The following is a 25,360-nucleotide window of genomic DNA, read 5'->3' as shown; positions in this document are numbered from 1 at the left end:
ACTTAACTAAAAAAAAAATCTTATCCAAAAAACATAAATGAGCTGCAAAATGTAAGTTACACAAAAAGATTAAGGGGCTGTCAATGTTCTTGGTGTAATACAGGCACCTGAAAAGTCATAATTTTCTGATCCTTGAAAAAGTGAGGTAATGTCTAATTGGTGGGTACTGGCAAGTCATAAATGGCCACTTGTCCCCATTGCCTTGTATTTTCTATGATTTCTATAATTTTTAATGCACTTTTGGAAAAAGTATATTTTGAAACGCTGTCTGAAATATATAGACTGGATTAAACACCATATCATGCTACTAAAGCTAAATAAAATGACAGAAAAGGTAGTATTATTTTTTTACCCCAAAGCTACCCAAATTGCAGAAAAGGCAACCGCGCCTGGTTATACAACATACTTTTATGCCAACTTTTAAGAAATCATTGGATGATTTAAAGGATGGTCACCAATGCAGGCATGATTTTCTATCATTCAAGCTTCTAAAGATCAGTGGAGTGCAGGCTGGATATTCAGACGTATGGACATAACTCAGGAATCTCTTTGAATGGCAGATGTACAGCAGATTAATTTGTTAGTGTAATTAATGCAATGGGGGAGGGAAGTAGAAGTAAAAGGTTGTGCCTTCTGAATTCAGTAGTTACAGCTGCACAATATAAGCATTTTTTGCTGTTTTACTTTAAGTGAATTTCTCTGTTACCCCACCTATACACTCAGCTATGGTGATGGAAGATCAGAAGGCTGTGAGTTTGATTCCCGCACCAAGTAGTTGGATTAATTTTCCAGTTCTGACACTACACTGCAACACAAGCCAGATGCTGCAGTTCTAAGAGTGCTTTCCTTTAGATGAGATGTTAAATCAAGGTCCCATCTGCCTGCGTTTGCTATATCTTAGGGAGATGTAAAAGATCCCATGGCACTTATCCAAAAAAAAAAAAAGGAATCGGGGAAGTTCCTCAGTGCCCTGGCCACATTTTCCTTAGTCAATATGGACACCACTTCTGGTCTTCCCTGATAAAGGGCCATTGCCGTAAGAGGACTATGCCAGTCAACAAAATGTAAACAAATAAATAATCTGTTTTGTGTTTTGTTCTGTTTGGGTTTGCGCCAATTCTTATTTTTCATGCATAATGTGCTGTATTGCTCTGTGATGATTTAAAAAAAAAATAAGGTGGTATGTCTTTAATCTGCAACAGGACTCGTATAGCCTATCTCTCAGCTATTACACCTCCTAAACATGTGAAAAGTTTAAGTACCTAGTCTCTAATTAATTCCTATATCTGCTTTGCAGTCACTACAAGAAGTGTCCTATATAAATTTTGCAAGCTAAAAACTACTCATATGGAATGTTCTCATGTATATACCCTGTATTGCTTGTGTAATATATTTGATTTGAGAATGATTACTTATGTACTGTGTTTTTCACCAATTGAATAAGCTGACAATAATATGTACTAAATGTCTTTATTAATGTAAATTCTGTGTTGTATGTGAAATGTCTTATATGTGGAGCTTTTCTCCCTGGAACTCCACTGTAAATGGGAACTTCTAGCCCAGCTGGACCATCCCAGTAAACAAATGCAAATAAACAAATAAATAAATAAATAAATAATGTATGCTTACGTGGTTGGGGATGGGGGCAGTTAGGGCTGATGAGCTTGGTAAAGATGGCAGTTTGAACTGAGAGCTTAACATTCTGGGCAGTGTAAGTACTGGCTTGAGTGTTTTTCTTTTATTGAATTTGTAAGGTGCCTGCTGTGCATGATAAGTAAAGTCAGGAAGAAGAGCAGCCATATTGTATAGATGCTAGATGACATCATGGACAAACTCACAGTAACAAAAGATGGCCTAGGAGGAGTGAGAACAGCATTGTAGCTATTAAGGTAGGGCACAATAGTACTAGGGAAAAAATAAAAAAGTTAATAACTTTTGATGCAGCAGCACGTGACTGCCACCTTGCCATTAAAATCAGAAGATTCAGAAACTCAGTCATGGAGGGAAATGTCTGCTGTACTGGGCCAATACAGGATGTGGAGGGAAGGGAAATTAAGTTATTTTTCGGAAGAGAACTGGGCAAAATTCCAGAATGTCCCCTTGCTTTGGGCTTTACACTTGAAAGAGCCCTTAGACTGAGCAGAATCAATGGAGACCAGTAAGGCCCAAGGCATTTACTGACAAAATTCTGTACTTATAAGATTAATATGTGGGTACTGAGGGACTGCTGAATTAGGAAGGATAAAGAGAGAAAGAAATTAATTGAGGTTAAGAGAAATTTTTCATATGAGGTCTACAGAAAATGGCAAGCTTTTAGTGAAGCACTCTGGCATTCCAACAGATATGTTAGTGATCAAACATCTGAACCCAGCTTGCTTGCTGATATACTGGCAGAGTAATAGCCTGATTTTCTTCTGACTAATGATACCATGAAATGTCTTTTAAAAGACATAGAAGGGCAAAAAAGTAGGGCTGTTGGATTACAAAAAATAGTGATGTGCTGGTGGTGAAATATTAGAAGTGGACCTTGTGCAGGAAGAAGGAGGGTGATGCTGAGACAAAGAGGAAAATGGGAGAGGGTAAGCACCATACATCAGCACAAGGAGCTTGTGAATGGAATGGAATAGAAGTCATGTAGAGTAAATGTGAAATAATAAAGGGAAGGTCAATTTTATAAGAGTAACTATGAAAAAAACAACATTGTGGGTGGACCTGGATACTCTGGACACCTATGTCGGGGGAAAAAAAAAATGTAAATTAAAAAAAAAAAACATGAAAAGAGTGAGCATGTGGCTGGATAACAGAATGGAAGGGAAATGAAAAGAAGAGAAAATGAGGAGCTTTGAAAGGCCTAACACAGAGCTACTAATGGAGCTGGAGGAGTGAAAGGTGGGACCTACAAGGTAAGATCAGAAAGACTGGACTGTGCATCCAACCAGATGATGAATGATATCTGGCTGAATGATGCTGGAGATTGCCGGTTGTGCTATAAACAGTCTCACTGATGGCTATGTGGCAGAAACGAAGGGGCTTGGGCAAAATGATGTGAAGTCTGGTTACAGTGAGGGTAGCTGACATGGGCAAAAAGTTTCTGTGATGAGAATGAAGAAGGAAGGAGAAGAGATTAAGTCACCTAGGCATGTTAATAAAGATTTTGAACTGTCAGATAGTTACACTTTTACACCTGAATGGTCGTGTGGCTATCTGCTCAAGTTAACTAATAAAGAGAAGGCAGTCTCAAAGATATTCTAAGAGAAATACAGGCAAAGGTATCCAGATATGGAAAATTTCACAATAAAAAATTAATATCACAAAGGTGTAATGTGGAAAAGAAGATTAGTAAAGCAGAAATAGAAGTTGAAGGTATGGATAAATACATGGATACATGGATGGAAAAAAATGGATGAAGTACAAAATAAGCGCTTTATTGATGACCCAAAAAGGTTTTATACAGAATTGGGGAATAAGGTAAAAGGAATTGAAAGACTGCCAAAAAAAGAAGAAATAGATACATTTTGGAGAAGTATTTATGAAGACCCTGTGGAACATAACAAAGATGCTAAATGGATAGAAGTAAAAGAATAAGAAGCTTAAAGGTACAGGATATGAAATGGGATGAAGTAACAGCCAGAGAGATTGAAACAAAGTTACGGAAAGACTCTAATTGTTGGGAGGGTGGCCTAATGGTTAAGGTGTTTGCCTTACAAACACAAGGTGCAGGGTTTGAATCTCACAAGGGATAATTGGCTAGGCTTAAAATGGCTCGCAAGGGCAGTTAGCCTAGTATTAACCTATGAACCTATGAACCTATGAACCTAAACCCCAGGCCCAGACGCAGTACCTAACGTTTGATTAAAAGTATTGACATCTTTGCACGAAGATGTAGCCATGAGTAAGAACTATTTATATGCACACCCTGAACAGACACCAACCTGGCTAACAATAAGCAAAAACAATGCTCTTTCTTAAGAGTGAACCTGCAAGCTACACTAAAAATTATAGACCAATAACTTGTCTTTAAACGATATATGAATTATACATGGGAATTGACACTGACAGAGTTCATAGTCATTTAGAAGAAAACTCAATTATGACACTCAAACAAAAGGGCAATAAAAGAAAGTCTTGTGAAACAAAGGATCATTTGTTGTTAAATAAAGTCACAGTGGAGAAGTGTAAAAAGGAGAAGAATCTAAGTATTTCATGGATTGACTACAAAAAGGCATTTGATAGTATCCCACATTCATGGATAAAAGAGTACTTAAAAAAGTATAAGATACACCCTACACTGATTGATTACATTACAGTGACCATGAAGAAATGGCAGACGACATTGCAATTAAGCCATGATAAAGGACAGATTATTATCCCAGGGATAAAAATTCAAAGGGGAATATTCCAGGGTGACTCTCTGTCACTGTTGCTATTCTGCCTTGCCATTAATCCTTTAAGCTGTTTACTCAACAGCTTAGGCCATGGCTGCAATTTGGCACCTAGAAAACAACAAAGTCTAGTGACATCTGGCCTTTTCTTTGTCAATTTAAAACTGTATAGCTCATCAGATGAACTAAAAGCACAGCTGCAGGTTGTCAAAACTTTTTCAGATAATATTAGAATGTCATTTGGTCTTGCTAAATGTGCAAAAGCAACCTTTAAAGCAGGAAAACTGCAGCACCAAGAAAACATCAGTTTGGGACAAGAATATGATATAAAAGAACTTGCGCAAGAGGGAGTGTATAAATACTTGCGAACTGATAAAGAATCAGCAATAAAATATGAAGAAATGTGAATAAAACTCAGTAAGGAATACTTTAGAATACTTAAATTAATCCTGAGAACAGCATTGGCATCTAGGAACAAGATCCAAGCTATAAATCAATTAGCTTTTCCTGTCCTAACTCCAATTTTGGAGTGATTGACTGGCCCCAAAAAATGTTGGATAGATTAGATATTAAAACAAGAAGGATGCTTCATGCTCACCAAATGATTTATAAAAATCAGTGAATACCACAATTATATACCCATCATGGTATTAGAAACCCAAAAGACTTGGAGAAAGTAAAAAAAAACTTAGAAGAAGGTGAACTGTAAATGAGGGAAAGTACTTAATTGAGTTTGTGGAGTATAATATACTGTGAGAGTACAGTATAAGGCTGTTTGATGATGATAATGCAGGAATAATGCCTTGGAGGAGGAGGACTGACATTATGATGGGATTTATTCCAGAAATAACCATATTACTAGCCTTTGTTAGAAATAATGGTACTGAATGGCTCTTCCTCCTCCTGGAGTGCTTGTCTCCATGCCTGGATGTGTGCATCTACATATACACAAAGTACTACATCAAACTAATTTCCTGTTAAGACATCTGTCAGAATATCATTGAAATCTGAGTGTGAGGCCTTTGAATAAGATGTTAACTCAAGGCCCCGTCTGCCTTAGTTTGTGGCCTCCTTGCCTTCTCATCCATTTTCAAAGGAACCCTGCTGAATGACAGCTGAAAATGTATTTTTCCCAAGGTTTTAAATGAATTGGACTGCCTAGGCAAGTAATACCCCTGTATGATAACTGTAGGCTTAACAATAGTTATGCCTGATGCAGTATCCCTCTTAACAATAGTTTCTTTATTCTGTATCAGGATATGTTGCAGGACTTTGTGATAATCTGGATAAACTCCAGTTTCAATACAACCACCACTAACATAGCACTACTTTGGCTAGCTCTGTCATGTGTCTTTTTGTTCCTCTACCTGTTTCTGTGGAAATTAAGACCATACATGTTCCACTTGGTTATACTGGGAACATCTAATCCCAGGGTCTTGATGTGGACTGAGACTAATGGCTCAACCTTTACCTACAGATTCTGATGTAATGGTTTAGACTGTTCCCCCATTCTTTCCCGTATACAATGTGTAGTGCTAAGTAAATGCTTCTTTTGCAGTTGTACCCTGCTCATTAAATAGAGGTCACTGGTCTTTAGCCATCTCGTCAGTTTAGGCACATTCCCACTCTGTCAGCTAAATAGTCATATTCTCACATCCCAAGTGCTTGTTTTCTAATTTTAAGTTCCCCAACATTTCAGTTGTAGTGACATCGGTTATAATATGGTTGCTTGTAAGTGAAATCAGTGTCCATTAGTTGAGATGCACTTGGGTGAATAGTTGTTGAGTTGCATTAGATCAAAGTCTGCTATGTTGATGTTTGCAGTTCATTCCTCTTGTACAACTCATTTGCTATCATTTTAAGAGAATCTCTCTGTTCCATTCACTTGCACTTATAACGTATAGTGCAGTATGTGTTTTCTCTGAGATCACAGACAGTGGGTAAGGACATTTCAACCTTTACCCCACTGTTATATCTCCCATACTTGGTGAATTTTAAGTAGCAATCATGTGAGGCATGCAGGGGTTCTTAACCCCCTGCAAAAATACTTTTTATGTGAATTTTCTTGTCAGTGGATCAGGCAGGTAGGGCTCCATTTGATGAAATTGCTTTCACTATACTGAGTATTTGATCGAGTGCTGATCATTTATTCACTATAAATCCAGTGAATTTGTAAAGTTTTAGAAATTGTAGAATAAAGGGAAATGATTGGTAAAGGAGAAAAGTTTTAAGAGGACATTAGGATTGGTTTGGGGCTGGCTGGGTATATTGGAGAATAGAAATTGTGGTTTAAATGAGGGGACTTACAGTGGTTAATGATGTAGACCGTGAGAAGCCAGGGATGGATATTAGATATTTGATCTTGTAGGCTTGAAGATAATCAGGTCTTGGCTTGCACTATATATAATAAGAGTGCAGTGAGACAGGTATGGTACAAGCTTGTATATAGTACTGTTTGAGGTGACTTGGAATAGCATAAACTGTGTTTTAACAGTTTAATATACTTAGTATAAAAATAAAGGTTGGAGTAGTATGTTTGATGTTGTAACCAGAACACATTTTTTATCCCCATTGTCTTCAGTAGACCATCTTGATGCAGACTCACTGCAAATGTATGCATTTCTATTTTCTGTAACTGTACAAATGAGTTATGGCATAAGAAACAGAAATAAGTGGTTTGAACAGAAATGCAAAGGACTGCTTAGCCTTTGCAGTTTTGGTGGCTTTGGTTATGCCAGTGGTACAGCTTAGTGTTTCTATGTGGCCATTAAACTGACTCACTCACTTCAGTAGCTGAGGTTAGACAATATCACTACTTCATTACATGTTAATTTAGTACCACAACAATGCTTAAATGCCACAATTTGATCCCTTTCATGTAGATTATTGACCTGCTACAGCAAAAAAGCATCTAGTCTCCTGGGCTGACAAATGGTCTTTCAGATATGCTTCTTGTCTAAGTACAAAAGGGACACAGACCATTAGTGGCCAAAAGTCTTCATATGTTTTGTGTAGCATTTTCAAATCCAAAACAATATGCCTAGAGATTATGCTACTTGTCAGCAACAAAGAGATAAATCAAGCAGGTGATATTCTGTTAAGTACAATAACTCAAGTAGCTGTCATTCCACTCCATTCTCTTGATCAAGCGGGTGATATTCTATCAAGTACAATAGCTCAAGTAGTGGTCATTCCACTCCATTCCCTTGATCAAGCGGGTGATATTCTATCAAGTACAATAGCTCAAGTAGTGGTCATTCCACTCCATTGTCTTGATCAAGCAGGTGATATTCTGTCTAGTACAATAGCCCAAGTAGTGGTCATTCCACTCCATTCTCTTGATCAAGTGGGTGAATTTCTATCAAGTACAATAGCCCAAGTAGTTGTCATTCCACTCCATTCCCTTGATAAGATTTTAGGCCTAAGTAGTGGACTTCTTTATTTATGCCTGTATGTATATTACTGGAATCTCTGATTAGGTAATAATGTTTATCTTAACTGTTTTACAAAGCTGAAAAGGGTAATTTTGAATATATCAGTTAGACAATGATCTTTCTTGTAGACAATGGTTGACTCTTACAACTTCTATACCACAATGTATGATAAGTTCAGAAAAGTACAAAAATTACTCCTGAAATCAGGACATACTATATCTGACATTTTTCATTTATATCAGCATAGTATTTTCTGGGCTGTAAAAAAATAAAAAAGTGCTAATTGTTGGCTTTCCTATGTGTGAACATTACCAACATGCAGACCACCTTTTTCCTTGTATTATGCCCAGTCAGAGGATTACCATCTGATTAATTACATAAGATTATACTTGTTAGAATGACTTATTTATTCAGTAAGTATTTATTGTCTGCAGTAAATGCAGAGGATTAAGATTGTTAATGATCTGCTTCCTGTAATCTGGTCAGTACAGTGGGACAATTTGGAAAATGGGCAAAGCTCCTCAATGGTGTCCATGATTACATGCCTAGCAATTACATATGAACCTATAATTTTGATAAAATCTGCTATCTTCAAACTCTTGGGCTGACTAAATATACAAGACTATGAAACTGGTTATTGTCATATAGGCAAACATTAATATAGTAATCCCTTGCTAAAATGCTGCTACTCAGCCTATACGTATTGAAAACAAACAGGTTTAAATTTCCTTTAAATCTTTTTTCTGGGGGATTTGTTTAAACAGACTGTTGGTGCCTGGTGATAGCGATTCCGTAACTACAGCCTCAGTATAGGTAATGGGAGATTTGACAATCTGATGTCTCACTATATGAATGTAATGTAACTATAAACAAGTCTACATAGTAATTCCAAACCTCAATGATGAAAATTGGATACAGTACAACAACACTGTTACTAGACCTCTGTGCATCTCTATAGGCATTATTGAGTCAGCAACTTGTGAAATAAAATTGTGTAGTTACCTAAGATGACATATCTCCTTATTTTATCTGTTTCTCTCTCTGTCTCTCTTGTATTTCAGTTCCAACTGCACACCCTGACAATGTCACAGTGAAGACCATTAACAGTACTGTCGTCAGTGTGACCTGGCAACGTGTTCCAAAGGACAAAATTCGTGGCCACCTCTTAGGATACAAGGTTGGCAATAAAAAGGACACTGATGAATGACTAGAATAGCAACAGTAAATAACTTGTGTTGGTAGAGCACACGTTTTTCACGCTCCACATAGGTACAAATGTCTGGGGTGGAAACAATGCAAAAGTGGTAGAAGGTGGCTTTGTTGCTAAAGGCAGGAATCATTAACAAGTACTGCTCTTGCAAAAATAACCCTATCAGAAGTGCTACCAGTCTATGGTAAAACTAAGCCTGGGATACATTAGGCAGAGAGGAATTGTATTTAGTTGAAGAAATGGTGCATAGAGCAGGAACTCTCATCACTGGAAAATGGGAGTATGTGTAGAATTATAGGCATGCAGTGTCAACACAGTCTGACTCTCTCATAGGGTCAGGAATCATGATATTAAAATGACAAGTTTAGTTGCATTATTGAAAGAATTTAAATTAGTTGAGACAACATAGTCAAAATCAGTCACATAGACAGTACCAAACTAAATTTGTTTGAAGTCAGTCTTTTAAGATCCATCACCCTAGGAAAGAAATATTCACAAAACTGGGCATAAAAAAACAAGTAGGCCTAAAATGTATAAAGGTGTCATAAATCTAAAGTAATGGTAATGAATGTCCAAAGTCTTTAAGTAAAAAGCTGCATGAAGTGTATGCTACCTCAGATTCAAATAGAAGATATGAATGTTGTTGCAGCCATTAAGATATTGTACCCATAGAGTGACAGAACACCAAAGTATATAATATACACAAAAAAAAACAGAGAAGTACCATTGCATTAGTCAAAGTCATGTCTATTGTACTTCTCCTCAGAATAATGGAGATGAGTCAAGTGTGCTAGCACAGAGAACAAAAGGTGCTGATAGACAAACAAATAACTGAAAACCAAGGCTGAGAGACAAAACAGTGGAATAATCCAAGCAAAAATAGCGTATTAGAAATTTATTTATCCGCTTTCGTCCGTAGACTTCATCAGAATAAAATCCAACATGTTCAAACTCATTAAATACTTACAAGCACAAGTAAAATCAATTAAACAATTAACATTAAAAAACGCCCTCTTGCACTGATCAACTAATTAAACTATTAGAAAAATAAAGTAAAACCATGTCCTCATCTTTTTTAACCTGTAATGTACGATGCTTTAAAAAACACTTTATGTTAACGGACTCATTGAGTCCTGGATGGCAATCAGATCGCAGTCTGATTTGCCATACTGTCTCACGTTGCAACACAAAAAATCAAATATAGTTCAGTATGCAGATGATGCAAACCTCATCTGCTCTGCCACAACATTACATATCCAATCCACAAGAGTCATTTTTATCCATTGAGTCCTGGCTAGGCACTGCAGACTTACTCCTAAGTGCAAAAAAAAAAAAGACTAAGCTAATCTTCTTTAACAGTTTAATACTCAAAAACACAATTTCCATATTGTCTCATCTAACAACATGAAAACTGAAACCATGACAGAAGCCAAATTACATGGAGTACTCTTAGACGGCAAACTCAAATAATAAGGAACATACTCTCAAAACTACCAAAAATACACACAAAACCTTGGCTCCCTATGTAGAGCAAATCAATATCTTAAAAGTTTGCACAAGAAAATGCTTAGTAGCAATGTACCTATTCCCATCTCTAATGTATGCGTCAACTATTCTCAACTAATCTCAACAGTGCCCTCAAGTCCAAACTCGATGCGTGCTATAGTGAAATAACAAGATTCACCACTTATTCACCTCATAAAACCCACCAGCACACAGCCCTAAAGGACCTGAACTGGCTAGAGCTCCCAAATTCATTATCCTACTCCCAACTCACTACTGTCCACAAACGTATCTACAAGCCAGAAATTTACCCCTCTCTAAAAAAAATATTACTACCAATGCCATACAGCAACAAGAGAGCACTACACTCTGATAACAAATCTTTCCTAGCTGTAACTAACTCAAAAACACTCTGCTAGAAACTCACTGTATCCTCAACTTGTCTCCAAACTGTGAAATTCCATTCTATTAGAGTTAAAGCTTACAGCAAACAACAGATGCTTTAAAAGTCTACCAAAACAGCATCTGAAAGGCACTTGGCTCTGCTATTGCTCTACACCCAGATAATGTCCAAGCCTGAAGAAAATACAAGCTGCAAAACCTCCAACAAAACAATAGTTGCTTTGTACTAAATTCCCATATGATGATTATTATACATTGCCTTCTATCTACTAATGTAAACATTTAACTGATTATATCTCTTAACTACCTACACCTCGTTCTCCCTCATCATACAACTACTTATTAATTTCAACTCAAATGTCACTTTGTCTTCCCTTGTTTTTCTTTGTATTTCTGGGTGCTACAACCTTATACAAATGCACACGCTCTCTCTTATTTTCTATTGTTCCTATAGTCACAAATTGTATGACACAAGGTTAGCATTAATCATCTGTTATACCTAATTAGGTATGCACAAATGTATATTGTAACCAAGATAAAAATATTATATGCAATGTAGAAAATGAAAATATACTGTATATTGTCTATGTATGTGAATATTGGAACTTTTCTCCCCGGGCCTCCGCTGAAAAAGGGGATCAATCCCATTCCAACTTCCCCAGTCAGATAGCTAGATAGATAAATAAATAAATAATAGAAGTACAGCAACATAATAGCCAAGGTTATTTAAATAATGATAGTAATAATAATAATAATAATAATAATAATAATAATAACCAAACAGCAGCTAACAGCACTCTATTAGCGTAATATTAAGTGAAGTCTTCAGCACAGTTAAAGGGAGCTGTTAGCGCAATCCTACACGGGTCATTTATGAGGCCGGATATCTTTAATATCTACGTCTGTAACACTGTCACAGTGCTGCAGTTAACCTTAAGTCAGTGTGTGTTTCTCCAAACATTGTTTTTCTGATTACCTGCTTAATCCACTTAAATGCTGAGGGAGCTGGAGCCTGTACTGGAAGTCTCTGGTCACAAGGCAAAAGAACTAATCCATAACAGACTGTCAACTCACACAGAATGCATACACTGAATAACTCACTATCAAACAACACATGCGCGTGCGCACACACACACACACACACACACACACACACACACACACACACACAGGGAATTTGAAGGAAAGCCTGTTCACTTATACCATTTCTTTGGGATATGGTAGGAAACTGGCGCACCTGGTGAATCCTCGTATGGAATCCCTGCATACTCCACACAGAAAGAAACCAATATGTAGAACCAAGTGTTCTGAGGCACTAATGCTAACTGTTGCAGCACTGTGGTGACCAGATATGATACCTGGGCCACAAAACTACAAATACACAAGGAGGTGAGGTGGGTATGAACAGGACTTACCAAACCTGCTGAAATAATCTCATTCACATAAGTGAAGATTTGTTGCAAAGAAATGGAGTGTAATGCAACCTGAATAGAAAAATGGATTTGTGGATGAAAATCATTGTAAAGTCAGTTGAGAGGGAACACAGCAACTGTGAACACATTAATGAGCAGTACATCATATTCATATCCTATTGAAAGCACAACAACAATTCTGTCAGAAAGAAAACATCAAACACAGCAGGAGTTAATGAAAGGATTTATGACTGCTGTCTGTAAACATACCTGAGAAAATGCCAGCTTGTGGGATGTACCCCATAGAAAACAGAGGCTGAGTACTGTGCCACACTGAGCACTATCTGCAGCCATATCCTAAAGCACCTGCAGCAGCGGCCAGCACCACTGAGCACTGTCTGCAGCCATGTCCTAAAGCACCTGCGGCAGCAGGCAGCACAACTGAGCACTGTCTGCAGCTGTGTCCTAAAGCACCTGCAGCAGCAGGCAGCACCACTAAGCACTGTCTGCAGCCATGTCCTAAAGCACCTGCAGCAGCAGGCAGCACCACTGAGCACTGTCTGCAGCCATGTCCTAAAGCACCTGCGGCAGCAGGCAGCACAACTGAGCACTGTCTGCAGCTGTGTCCTAAAGCACCTGCAGCAGCAGGCAGCACCACTAAGCACTGTCTGCAGCCATGTCCTAAAGCACCTGCAGCAGCAGGCAGCACTGCTGAGCACTATCTGCAGCCATGTCCTAAAGCACCAGCAGCAGCAGGCAGCACCACTATCAGTGTCGGCAGCCATGTCCTAAAGCACCTGCAGCAGCAGGCAGCACCACTGATCACTGTCAGCAGCCATGTCCTAAAGTGCCTGCAGCAGCAGGCAGCACCACTGAGCAGTGTCAGCAGCCGTGTCCTAAAGCACCTGCAGCAGCAGGCAGCACCACTGAGCTGTATCGGCAGCTGTGTCCTAAAGCACCTGCAGCAGCACTGCTGAACAGTGTCAGCCGCCATGTCCTAAAGCACCTGCATCAGCAGGCAGCACCACTGAGCAGTGTCGGCCACCATGTCCTAAAGCACCTGCAGCAGCAGGAAGCACCACTGAGGAGTGTCGGCCGCCATGTCCTAAAGCACCTGCAGCATCAGGCAGCACCACTAAGCACCGTCTGCAGCCATGTCCTAAAGCACCTGCTATCCTAAAGCACCTGCAGCAGCAGCCAGCATCACTGAGCACTGTCTGCAACCATATCCTAAAGCACCTACAGCAGCAGCCAGCATACACAGCTTATTAAATGAAGGGATGGAGAACAAAAACTTTACTGTCCACAAACACTCCCACACTCACTGAATGCCAATCTTCCATCAGGAAGGAATACAAAATATATATTGGGCTGAAATATCACATCTAGAAACAAACCTTGTTGTACTTGTTTTGGACAACTTCTGTAGAATAACTCATTGTCAGAAGGCTATATGAAATGCTAGGGGGAATCCTGAGATCATAAAGAGAGGCATCATCAGCAGATGAAAGGAACTTTTTATTCCATCTGTACATACAGTTGATGAAACTCTGGAGTGTTGTATGCAGTTCTGGATCCCCCTCCTTGCAAACATATAAATAGGATAGAGGCTGTTGAAAGGATTTAGTGAACGGGTGTCAGGCTAGTTCAGGACTTGTTTGCATTAAGGTAGTCCCAGGCTCATCAGCTCAGAGCTAAGGATCAAGGAATTCCCAGGCAGTTAATGCTGTGTTATTTTAAACTCCTGTTGGTTTGTATTAGTTCCATTATATACAGCAACAAAGATAAGTGATGAGTTTTCCATTTTTGATCTGTTTTTAAGTTCATTTTAACAGTCATTGTCTGCTTCAGCTAAGGTCTTTAAGTCGACATTAATGATTCCAATACATAGTTGCACTACATTTTGCCATATAAGTGGTCTGTTGGTATTAAAGCCTGGATTCTTTCAGATGCAGAGTGTCTGTCAGGCTAGTTTAGGATTTATCTTTGTATTAACTCATCGCAGCCGGATGACACCTGTAAGTGTTTCTGCAGTTACATCCGGGTCTATGTTCAGTCATCGAATGAGAAATTCATCTAACCCCTGTTCATCGAACTTAAAACATTGAACATTCACTTCAGTGAACGTTCAATCATTGAATATTTTACCCAGGAAAAAGAGACAGTGGACCAACATGCATAACAAAACACACACAACAGTATATCAAATGTACCCAGGTTGGACCCCAACACTCCTCAAACCAAGCCACAGCAATTATCTCAGTCTTACTAATAACCAACTAATTCTAAAGCAAACTGATATGATATGTGAGAGATGTTGTTACACAATGGCACTGGAGGCAAGGCTCTGACCTACCATCACAAACCAAAACATGATGTCAGTAACACACACTACATCCACCACACATAGTATGGACCAACTACATAGACCCACATATGCTGAGGCTCTTAGGTTCATAGGTTGATACTAGGCTACCTGCCCTAGGGCATTTACAAGCCTAGCTAGAGTGTGTTTGGCTTTTGCCACCCTTCTTAGATTAGTTGACTGTGTCTCTGTATAGTAGGTCACAGAAGATAGCCCATTTAAGGTTAGTTTACCGTGCCTCTGTCTAGCAGTGACACAGAAGAGATCCCAGTGGTAAATTTACGATCTCCCACCAAACGTCAAGATTCTTCTTGAAGATGGCCATTGAGGGGCTCTGTCTGACATGGATTGGGATTTTGTTCCAGAGTGAGGGGTGCCTCTGGGATATGAATCTGTCCCTCCAGCATGTTCTATTTATTTCGGTGCTAAGGTTTAAGTCACTGGAGCATGTAGTTCTGATGGATTTGGATTTCTTGAGGTGGAGCATGTCCATTAATTCTGGGTTGGACATGGCTTTATACGTCAGGCACAGATCGCCTCTGAGTAGGCGGTAAGCAACTGAGTAGAGCTGGAGTTTCTTTAGCCTAACTGCGTAGGGCATCTGTTTGAGTCCCTTGATCCTCTTGTTGAGGTACTTTTGGGGTCTTTCTAGTTGTAGCAGGTGTCGGGTAAGGTACATCCCAAATGGGGCATTGTATTAAATTATGGGCCTGAAGAGTGATGAGTAGAGGGGCACAATGACCTCTCTTGATCTAGATGTGAACCCCTTCGTGATAAGGTGGGCTATATGGAATGTCTTTCTAACCACTTTGGCAATGTGATTGTCAAAGGAGAGATTGCAGTCTACTTGGGTCCCCAAATCCCTAATTACTTCTTCCGTACTTAATGGATTACCACCTATGTGGTAATTTGTGGGCACTTTGTTTTTCCCAAAGGGGATGACTATGCACATTTTGGCATTTAGCTTTAGGCCATGGCTCTGGCACCAGTTATCCATCTCTGTGAGACCTTTTTGGAGGATGCTTGTGTCAGCCGGCGAGTCGATTATGGCCCCCAGTAGTCATCTGCAAACTTTGTCAGCCATAGTCCTCCTGTGTTAGCCTGTACCTCAGAGAAATATATGCCGAACAAGAGAGGTCCCAGGACTGAGCCTTGTGGGACGCCACTTGTAACTGGTTTAGAGTCTGACATGGCACCTGCAATTCTGACCATGTGGGTTCTATCCCTAAGCCAGTTTGCAACCCATCTTGTGACATAGGGGTTGATATTTAAGCTGGTGAGCTTATCTATGATGCCTGAGTGGGGTATTATGTCGAAGGCTTTTGCAAGGTCAAGGTAGGCTGTGTGGACTACCTTCCCTTCGTCTATGGCCTTGGTGACTGTTTCAAAGAAATTGACCAGGTTCAAGAGGCAAGATCTGCCCTTAACAAAGCTGAATTGGGTAGGATCCAGTGTTTGGAGGTTCCCAATGTCTTTGTTTATGAGTTCCATGATGATACGCTCCATAGCTTTGCAGGCCAGGCTAGTTAGGCTTATAGGGCGATAGTTTCTGGGGTCTGTTGTGGCACCACCTTTATGGAGTGGGACCACTGTTACTGTACGCCATTCTTTGGGTACATATCCTGTTGTAAGGCTGAGACTGAACAGTGATTTTAAGTGAGCGTTCAGTTCTTCTTGGAGCTCATGTAAAACGCAGCCTGGGACACCGTCCAGTCCCATTGATGCTGTGTTTTTTGCTTTGGAGAGGGCAGCTCTCACCTGTGCATCTGTGATGTCAGGGAGGCTACATTCTGTTGGGATAGTCATTTGCAAATTTGTGGCGGGGGGGGGGGTTTGCACTGAACCTGTCTGCCAGGATGCTGGCAATGTCTGTGGGTTCAGTGTATTTTTTGTCATTTTGCACTAACTCAGACTATATCTGGGAGTTTCCACCCAGGTTTCTGACATAACTAAAGAAAGCCTTGTGATTATCTTTAGCGTCTTGTGCAATTTTTCTTCCGAAGCTATCCTTAGATGATTTTATGAAGGATCGTAGTTTCTTGCTAGTACTGATCAGAGTTGCCTTCCCTTTCAGGGATTTTGCTCTATCATGTAGTAGCTTCCTCCTTCTGTTGTACAGCTTATTTATGGCTGGGGTCCACCAGACAGGTCTCCTGCCTTTGGAGGAGTGTGTCTTGGTTTTATTTGAGATAGCACGATCCATGCATTCCTGTAGGTATCCATAGAATGCGTTTGTAAAGGATTCTGCAGTTTGGGCCGTATTTTCCACTGGCCCTGGGGCTTTGAAGGATTCCACCTCGGTTTTGAGAAGTGGGAAGTTTGCTTTTGAGAAGTTTTTGACCGTGGTTTCCTTTGCTGGGGGTGGGGACAGGATATGGATGTCCATAGTGATTAATTTATGGTCAGATCTTACCAATGAGGGGTATACCTCTGGTATGGAACATAGAGTCCCCATGTTGGTGATGATCAGGTCCAATATGTTTTCCCCTCTTGTGGGAGTGGTGACCAGTTGTTCCATAGCATTTGAGTTTATAAATTCTAGGAACTAGGGCTAGGGTGTTGGGGCTTGAGTAGTGCTCCCAGTCTATGTTTGAGTAGTTAAAGTCACCCACTATAATGGTGTTTGGAGAGACCTTCATATTCTCCAGTGTCTTCAGGAAAGCCGAGTGGGGTTCCTGAGTTTGGGAGGGTGGTCTGTAGCAGGCTACAAACTGGAAGGCAGTTTTGCCCACTGTTAGTTGCACATGGATGGTCTCAGATGCTTCATGCAGTGCCACTAGCCTGGAGGTATGGGTATCTTTGATAAATATGGATACTCCCCCTCCTCTTGTGGTTCGGTCCGAGTTTTGGGGCCGACAAGCATGGTATGAGGTATAGCCTGGTAGTGCTGGGGTGCTCTCGGGAACCTGGAACCAGGTTTCTGTTACTGCACAGATATCGATATTCTCCATACTGAGGAGAGCCTCGAGTGCATGCATTTTGAGGTTTAGACATCTGGCGTTGAGCAGCATTACCATTAGTTTCTTTTTCCTTGTGTTGTCTAAGGAGGTGGGATTGTCTTTTGAGCCTTGCCTAAAAAAGGCACTATGGGGGTGGCAAGAGCCTTGGCCAGTATTCAAAAACCCAGGGGTGACAGGTGCAAGCCGTTCCTAGCGAAGCAACGTGGCTTGTCAAGCATGTCATCCCAGGCTGACAGACACTGGATCCCCTTTGAGTGACACCAATACTTTAGCCAATTGTTGAAATTGATCATAAATGTCATCTTTCAAACCTCAAAGGCCTCCCAGATGTATCAAACAAAACAAAGTATCTTGAGCATTCCTGAGAGGACTTTGCTAAGACAGCACTCACCAAAACATATACAGCATCATTACAGGGTGTCTTAATCTCTAATCCCATAAGGCAAACCATTACACAGCACAATATTTTAGTCATAGGAGATCATATTGTGAGACACACAGATGTCACACTCACTGGGCTGAGCAAGGAGAAAGTCATGATCAGCTGCCTTTTGGGGACAGGATCAGCCAAATCAGCCACGCACTCAAGTCATTGTACCAGAAGTACCAACATGACTCTGTCATAGTCCATATGGGTTTAAATTACCTGAGACACACATCACTAGACTATATGAAAAGAGACATGAAAGAGCTCACAGACTATGCATCCCAGACTGGTATGAGCCTAGCACTGAGCAGCATTTTGCCTTCTCCTAGGATGATGCCATAGTAGACTTTAACAAACTGGCTTAGTTTTTGGTGCCTCTCAAAGAGAGGATATGGTAGAGAGACCACACTGCTTTGCTATGGATGGTCTACATGTCTCTCATCTAGGTTTTCCAATATTGGCTAAAACTTTGTCCATCCCAATAGTGTCTTTTTTATGCAGTGCCAACCTGATAAACCTACAGACATAACTAAACTGTCTCTCAGTAATCTAAAAGTGTTATGGCTGGAGTCTAAACAGGAAACTCCACTCCGCTGCAAACACTCCTTATCCTGGAGAATATAGACATCTGTGCAGTTATGAAGACTTGGTTTACAGCTGCAAAGAACACCCCTGTAGGGCAAGGCTATGATGCCTTCCACTCACTTAGACCAACTGCTTCACAGGCAGGGTGTAGAGATGGAGGAGTCTTAATTTACATCAAACATGAACTACCTCAAAGCTCATCAAACAGTATGATATACTTGAACTTACCCACGTCCAACTTAACATAAGTAAAGTTCCATACCATATCATTGTAAACTCTAGGTCCCTCTCCATGTCCCAAGAATTCCATACCATGTATTTAAATGAACCGGATATACTCTCTATTCAACCTGTAATTGCAGATGGTACTGCCAGCTATGGCAAGAGAAGTAGGGCAGTGGATTTGTAACATATGCCAGCACCGCTAATTGCAATTTAGTAAAGTATTATATGTGATTTGAATATCAAACTGATTTGTACAGATGCTTGTGTTGGAAAATGTATTTGTAAAGCTACCTGTGTTAGAAATGTATCAATAGTGTGACCTGCTGGGCAGAAAAAAAATGCATATGCATTATTGTAACTGTTTAAATGTATATATATTGCAACAGAGGATACTAGAAGAGAAGAGGTTAATCTCAATCCACCTGACTTTCAGAAATAGTAAGAAAATTAAATTACTGGGCTTAGGCCATAAAGTTGTTATCTCACAGTTTTGAATGCAGTCAGAGGAACAAAAAGTCACTACTAGGAAGTTTCCTGCATTGTCATTGGGGTGAACTACTTGCTACTCTTAAAGGGTGGAGATCTGAAATTGTTTTATGACTTCCAGGAGCTGCAGCAGATCTTAGCAAGGATCTGTGCATGTGTATTATTGACATCTATGTGATAAATCCTAACAACGTCTAGCAATGGGGGGGTTGCATGGGAACCATAAGTCAGATGACCAGATGTGTGTGATGTCAATATGTACTGAAATAATGCTTTAATATTAGAATAGACTGAAGTCTCAGGAACAATCTGTTTCTTGGAACCTGACATAGAAGGATCCTTTACATACTTTATCTTGCCTTGCTCTAGAAAGTGAATCAGGGAATAGTAACTCTTTAGATTAGTCAAGAAAATATAGTGAGATGAGTTAAGTACTGTTTTCCTGTATCTGTGTGAATCTATTCATCTGGGTTATTTTAATATTTCCTGTGGGTGAAACACTGGTGTTTACTGTAAATAGATATTTAGTATTTTCATGTTTTTTTATTTATTATTACATATGCGGTAGCGTTGTCGCCTCACAGTAAGACGCTGTCTGGTTCGATTCTCAGCTAGAGCGTCTTCTGCGTGGAGACATGCGTGAATGGGCGTACCTACGTTGAAGGTTGTGCATCAGGGCTGGTAACTCGGCATGTAAAAATCAGCTACCAATCATTAACAGACCGGAGTTCCACTGTGGCGACCCCTAACCGGGAAAAGCAGAAAGAAACAAACATTACATATATTTAAACTTTTCATTGTGGCTAGTCCTTTTAGAAAATATTTAAGTTTTGAGAATATTTGCATATATTCATTTGGTGATAACTCTGGCTACTCCAGAAAGCCTGGCTTGTTTGGTTAAACTACCATGTGTAGCAGTATTAATTGTACACAGCATAATTGGATACCCTTTTAAGAACCTTATAGTAACTGACAGGTGGCAGCGAATCTACCTTATAGTCTGGGCAAAGTTTGTAGAGTGGGTAATCTGTTGCAGCAATTCTCAGCTGTGTGTGTGTGTGTGTGTGTGTGTGTGTGTGTGTGTGTGTGTGTGTGTGTGTGTGTGTGTGTGTGTGTGTGTGTGTGTGTGTGTGTCTGTGTGTGTGTGTGTGTGTGTGTGTGTGTGTGTGTGTGTGTGTGTGTGTGTGTGTGTGTGTGTGAAAATTAAATCTCAGAGTGTGTATGTCAGCTACTTGGAACAGGGACAAAAAGCACTAGTTTCACAGAGGGAGTGCTGGATGACTTGACTTGGACACTCGACTGAGGACTTAACCCTACAGCTGTGGCAGTGAGGAGCCTTACTGAGGACCCTGGAGGGAGACAGATACAAAGAAATCCAGACCCCAGGCTGATTGTGTGCTCTTAAGGGAAATTATGCTTGATGCAGAGAAGTCTGTATCTGGAAATACTGAGTGTATCCATTTGTATTCCAAGTGAACGTCCCACTCCAGTGTCAGTGGTGAGGATTTAGGCTGCTTGATTACTGGCCCAGAGTGGGGATGTCACACAACCTAACTCTATTTTGTGCATGACTTTAACTACCCCAGTATTAACTGGGAATCATACATGACCTCAAACTTGCAAGTCTAGAGATTCCTGGTCTTTGTTAACATAAACACCCTGGAACAGCTAATCTGCATGCCCACCAAGGTGCAAATATCCTTGATCTGATTCTCACAAACATGGTGGAATGATGCATTCCCCCTAATGCAATGTCATCATTGGTCAGATCAGACCACAAAACTGTCTCCTTTGAAATAAATATTAAGTCTGGGACTTCGAGGTGAATTTTGATAAATCCTAACAACTTTTTGCAATGGGGAGTTGCATGGGAACCATAAGTCAGATATCCAGATGTGTGTGATGTTAATATGTACTGAAATAATGCTTTAATATTAGAGTAGACTGAAGTCTCAGGAACACTCTGTTTCTTGGAACCTGACATAGAAGGATCCCTTACCTACTTTGTCTTGCCTTGCTCTAGTAAATGAACCAGGGAATAGTAACACTTTAGATTAGTCAAAAAATATAGTGAGATGAGTTAAGTACTGTTTTCCTGTATTTGTGTGAATCTATTCATCTGTGTTATTTTAATATTCCTTGTGGTTGAAACACTGGTGTTTACTGTAAATAGATATTTAGTATTTTCCTGGGTTTTTTTATTTATTATTACATATATTTAAACTTTTTATTGTGGCTAGTCCTTTTAGAAAATATTTAAGTTTTGAGAATATTTGCATATATTCATTTGGTGGTAACTCTGGCGACTCCAGAAAGCCTGGCTGTTTGGCTAAACTACTATGTGTAGCAGTATTAATTGTACATAGTATAATTGGATACCCTTTTAAGAACCTTATAGTAACTGACTGGTGGCAGTGAATCTACCATATAGTCTGGGCAAAGTTGGTAGAGCGGGTAATCTGTGCCAGCCTTTCTCAGCTGTGTGTGTGTGTGTGTGTGTGTGTGTGTGTGTGTGTGTGTGTGTGTGTGTGTGTGTGTGTGTGTGTGTGTGTGTGTGTGAAAATTAAATCTCAGAGTGTGTATGTCAGCTACTTGGAACAGGGAAACAAAGCACTGGTTTCACAGAGAAAGCGCTGGATGACTTGACTTGGACACATGGCTGAGGACTTAACCCTACAGCTGTGCCAGTGAGGAGACTTACTGGGGACCCTGGATGGAGACAGATACAAAGAAATCCAGACCCCAGGCTGATTGTGTGCTCTTAAGGGAAATTATGCTTGATGCAGAGAAATCTGTATCTGGAAATACTGAGTGTATCCATTTGTATTCCAAGTGAACGTCCCTCTCCAGTGTCAGTGGTGAGGATTCAGGCTGCTTGATTACTGGCCCAGAGTAGGGATGTCACACAACCTAACACTATTTTGTGCATGACTTTAATTACCCCAATATTAACTCCGAATCATAAATGACCTCAAACTTGCAAGTCTAGAAATGTCTGGACTTTGTTAGCACAAACACCCTGGAACAGCTAATCTACATGCCCACCAGGATGCAAATACCCTTGATCTGGTCCTCACAAATATGGTGGAATGATGCATTCCCCCTAATGCAATGTCCTCATTGGTCAGATCAGACCACAAAGTTATCTCCTTTGAAATAAATATTAAGTCTGGGACTTCGGCTAACCGTACAATATTTAAATATTTTTCCAAGGCTAACTTTCTCCTATTAAGCAAAAGTCTAGCAAATTTCCAAGCCCCACCCAAACTCTGAGAACACAGCTGCCTATGGTGAAATGTTCACAGAAACTCTGTACAATCATATAAATAGCTTCATAAAGATAGCTGTACCCATATAAAATAAGCGTAGGACAACCTCCAAAAACAAGCTACCAGGTGCAATCCCAGTAGAAATAGGTTGTGTAACAAAAAAAAGAAAACCATGTCCAAAAACAGGAAGTGTGCTGCACAGCAAGGTAAACCTCCCTGATCAATCTGATCAAGTAATTCAAGGAATTAATCAGGTCCTCCAATGCCAACTTTGAGATAAAAAGAGTCTCCCAAGCCAAGAACAACCATAAGGCTTTCTTCAGTTATTTCTGCAACCTTAAAGATAGCATCCAACAATGCTCCAAACTAATGGTGAATGGAACCACCTATATGGAGCCAATAGATATAGCAAATTTGCTGGCCAATAAATTTAGTTCCAATTTTACCTCTCTATAAGCCCCAGTTAACCACCACCATTTCCCCATCAACTATCAATATGGATCAGGTCCTCACTGTGCCATCTAAGGACAATATAACTTCTTCGATGGGCCAAGATAATATCCCAGAATTCCTCCTGAATGACATGAAACATGACCTGTCAGGCCTGCTTGAATCCTTTTTAACCATAGAACCAAACAATGACATAGAAAACCTACAGAAACTAGACTCAGTTCATTTTTTTTCAAAAGCAGGCTATGCCTTTTTAACTTGCTAGACTTCTTTGAGAAGATCACTAAAGTTATGGGTGAAGGCAAAACACTGCCTACCTCTACCTGGCCAAGGCATTTACCACAATACCTGACTTGGGCACTGTAGACAAATTTACAAAATTAGCCAAAAACCCATATGTCGCCCAATGGATAGGCAGCTGGCTCAAAGATGGAACACAAGAAGACTATGAGAATACACCACCACAAAGAGGTTAGTTACTATCAGAATAGAATCCCACAGGGGTCAATGCTGAGGCCTCTTCTTATTGGCATCTACTTCTCTGATGTCAAGGCAAACATCAGTTGCTTCTGACTAACCAAGTTTGCAGATGACTACAAACTACACAAGGTCACTGAATCCCCTAAAGAGACAGATACCCATAGACTAAAACTCAGTATGAAAAAACATAATATTACCCTTTGGAAATGCAGCCTTCCATAGAAATTACCACATTGATAATACACCCCTAAAAGTAAATCCACTGGTCATGAAACTGGGAATACATGTTGATAGTAACCTGACCTTTGACCACTGCATGTCTACTGTGGTGAGAAAATCATTCTAATTTGCCCAACTTATAAGTAAGGGCATAGCATCCATATCCAGGGAGGTTATTGTTCCCCTATACATGGCTCTCATCAGAGCAATCATTGATTAAAACACACCCTTCAGCATGTACCTGACTAGAAAGAATAAAGAGAGTAAACAACAAGTCCTATGCGGACTGTCGCAAACTTCTATCCCTGTATTCAGTCTCCTACAGACTATTGTGAGGCACTCTATGCCTAGCCTACAAGACACACTCTGATTCCACACTGATGAATTTGTTCAGATATGCAAAACAAATAACATTAGTAGAAAGTGTTCTAAGGACCTAAACCTCATCTGCTTCATATATAGGACATGATGGAGGGATAGGTAGGTATGTATCTGTAAGAATACCCTTCTGTAGAAAAGGCTTCCAGTCCATGTGAAGCAATGCTCATCCCTAACCATATTCAAACATAATTTGGACCAATGGATGGGAAATCACAAATTTATCCCTGTATTGGTACCTATGTCCCTAATGGTCAAGAGCAGACTGTGAATGCTTGTGTACAAACCTATTTCTTTGGGACAGTGACATGTCAGCAATATTTTGATAAATTTAGGGTAAACTTTGTTCTTAGGCCGATAGCTTTGTAACCAGTTATGAACCTTTGAACCTGAGAGTTTCACCAAAGCAGCACAAGGCCTGTGCCAGAATGGGACAAAATATGTATATACCTGAGGAAAAGAGGAAGACAGTAGGCATGACAGAAATGTTCAGATATCTTAATGGATGCAGTCCAGGAAGAAAGTGTTTTTTGAAGTAATCACTACATTGATGAGCTGGGAACAGTCTGGAAACATTTAAAGAAGGGTAACTTGAATGGGAGGAACAGAAAGAGTTTTCACTAAAATATGGTTATGAATTCATGTAAGAGCCTCTTGAAAAGGGTATTGGGTTCCACAAGACAGGAATAAATTTGAAGTAATATGACATGCATAAATCCTTAGTGGAGAAGAGGAGGAAAACTGAGCTGCAATTTAGTTTTTGATTAACTGCAGGTTCTTCGTGAATTATAAACAGACAATATGGGGTAAGTGATCATTATCTGTTATCACTTTCAATATTCTTTATTTCTCTGACTCAGATTAAGTGCATAAAAACAAGGGTTCCTTACCACTAGTACAAAAGCAGTGATCTGATACAATGAAAAATAAAATGATAAATTCCAAGGAGAGCAGTGAATTACAAAATTCACTTTTACCTGATAAAAACATGTTTTAATCCCAGTGTGAGGGAGATAATTCTCCCATACCTTTCCTAACTATATGAACTAACTCTGACTTCATTTTTCCTCTACAAGATAACTACACCAAGAAACCATTCCCACAGGAGTCTATATTAGATGATTAACTTTCAAAAGTTCGACTGTCATATAGTCGACATCATATGATCAACTT

At 39.8% G+C, this 25,360-nt stretch overlaps 1 protein-coding gene across 5 annotated transcripts in view; it reads left to right on the top strand.

Annotated features, from left to right (window-relative positions):
* L1CAM (L1 cell adhesion molecule) overlaps nt 1-25,360 on the top strand; it is a 2,005,704-nt gene that overhangs the window by 1,696,545 nt on the left and 283,799 nt on the right. For all 5 annotated transcript variants that reach the window (XM_044080361.1, XM_044080360.1, XM_044080358.1 and 2 more), the window contains one exon: nt 8,878-8,993. In XM_044080361.1, coding sequence (XP_043936296.1) covers nt 8,878-8,993 — 116 coding nt within the window. The remainder of the gene's footprint in view (nt 1-8,877; nt 8,994-25,360) is intronic.

Source organism: Protopterus annectens, chromosome 8.part0 (assembly GCF_019279795.1).
Source record: "Protopterus annectens isolate FY-2018-M chromosome 8.part0, PAN1.0, whole genome shotgun sequence".
In the NCBI taxonomy this organism is placed as follows: Eukaryota; Metazoa; Chordata; order Ceratodontiformes; family Protopteridae; genus Protopterus; species Protopterus annectens.
This window is presented reverse-complemented; position numbering and strand designations above follow the sequence as displayed.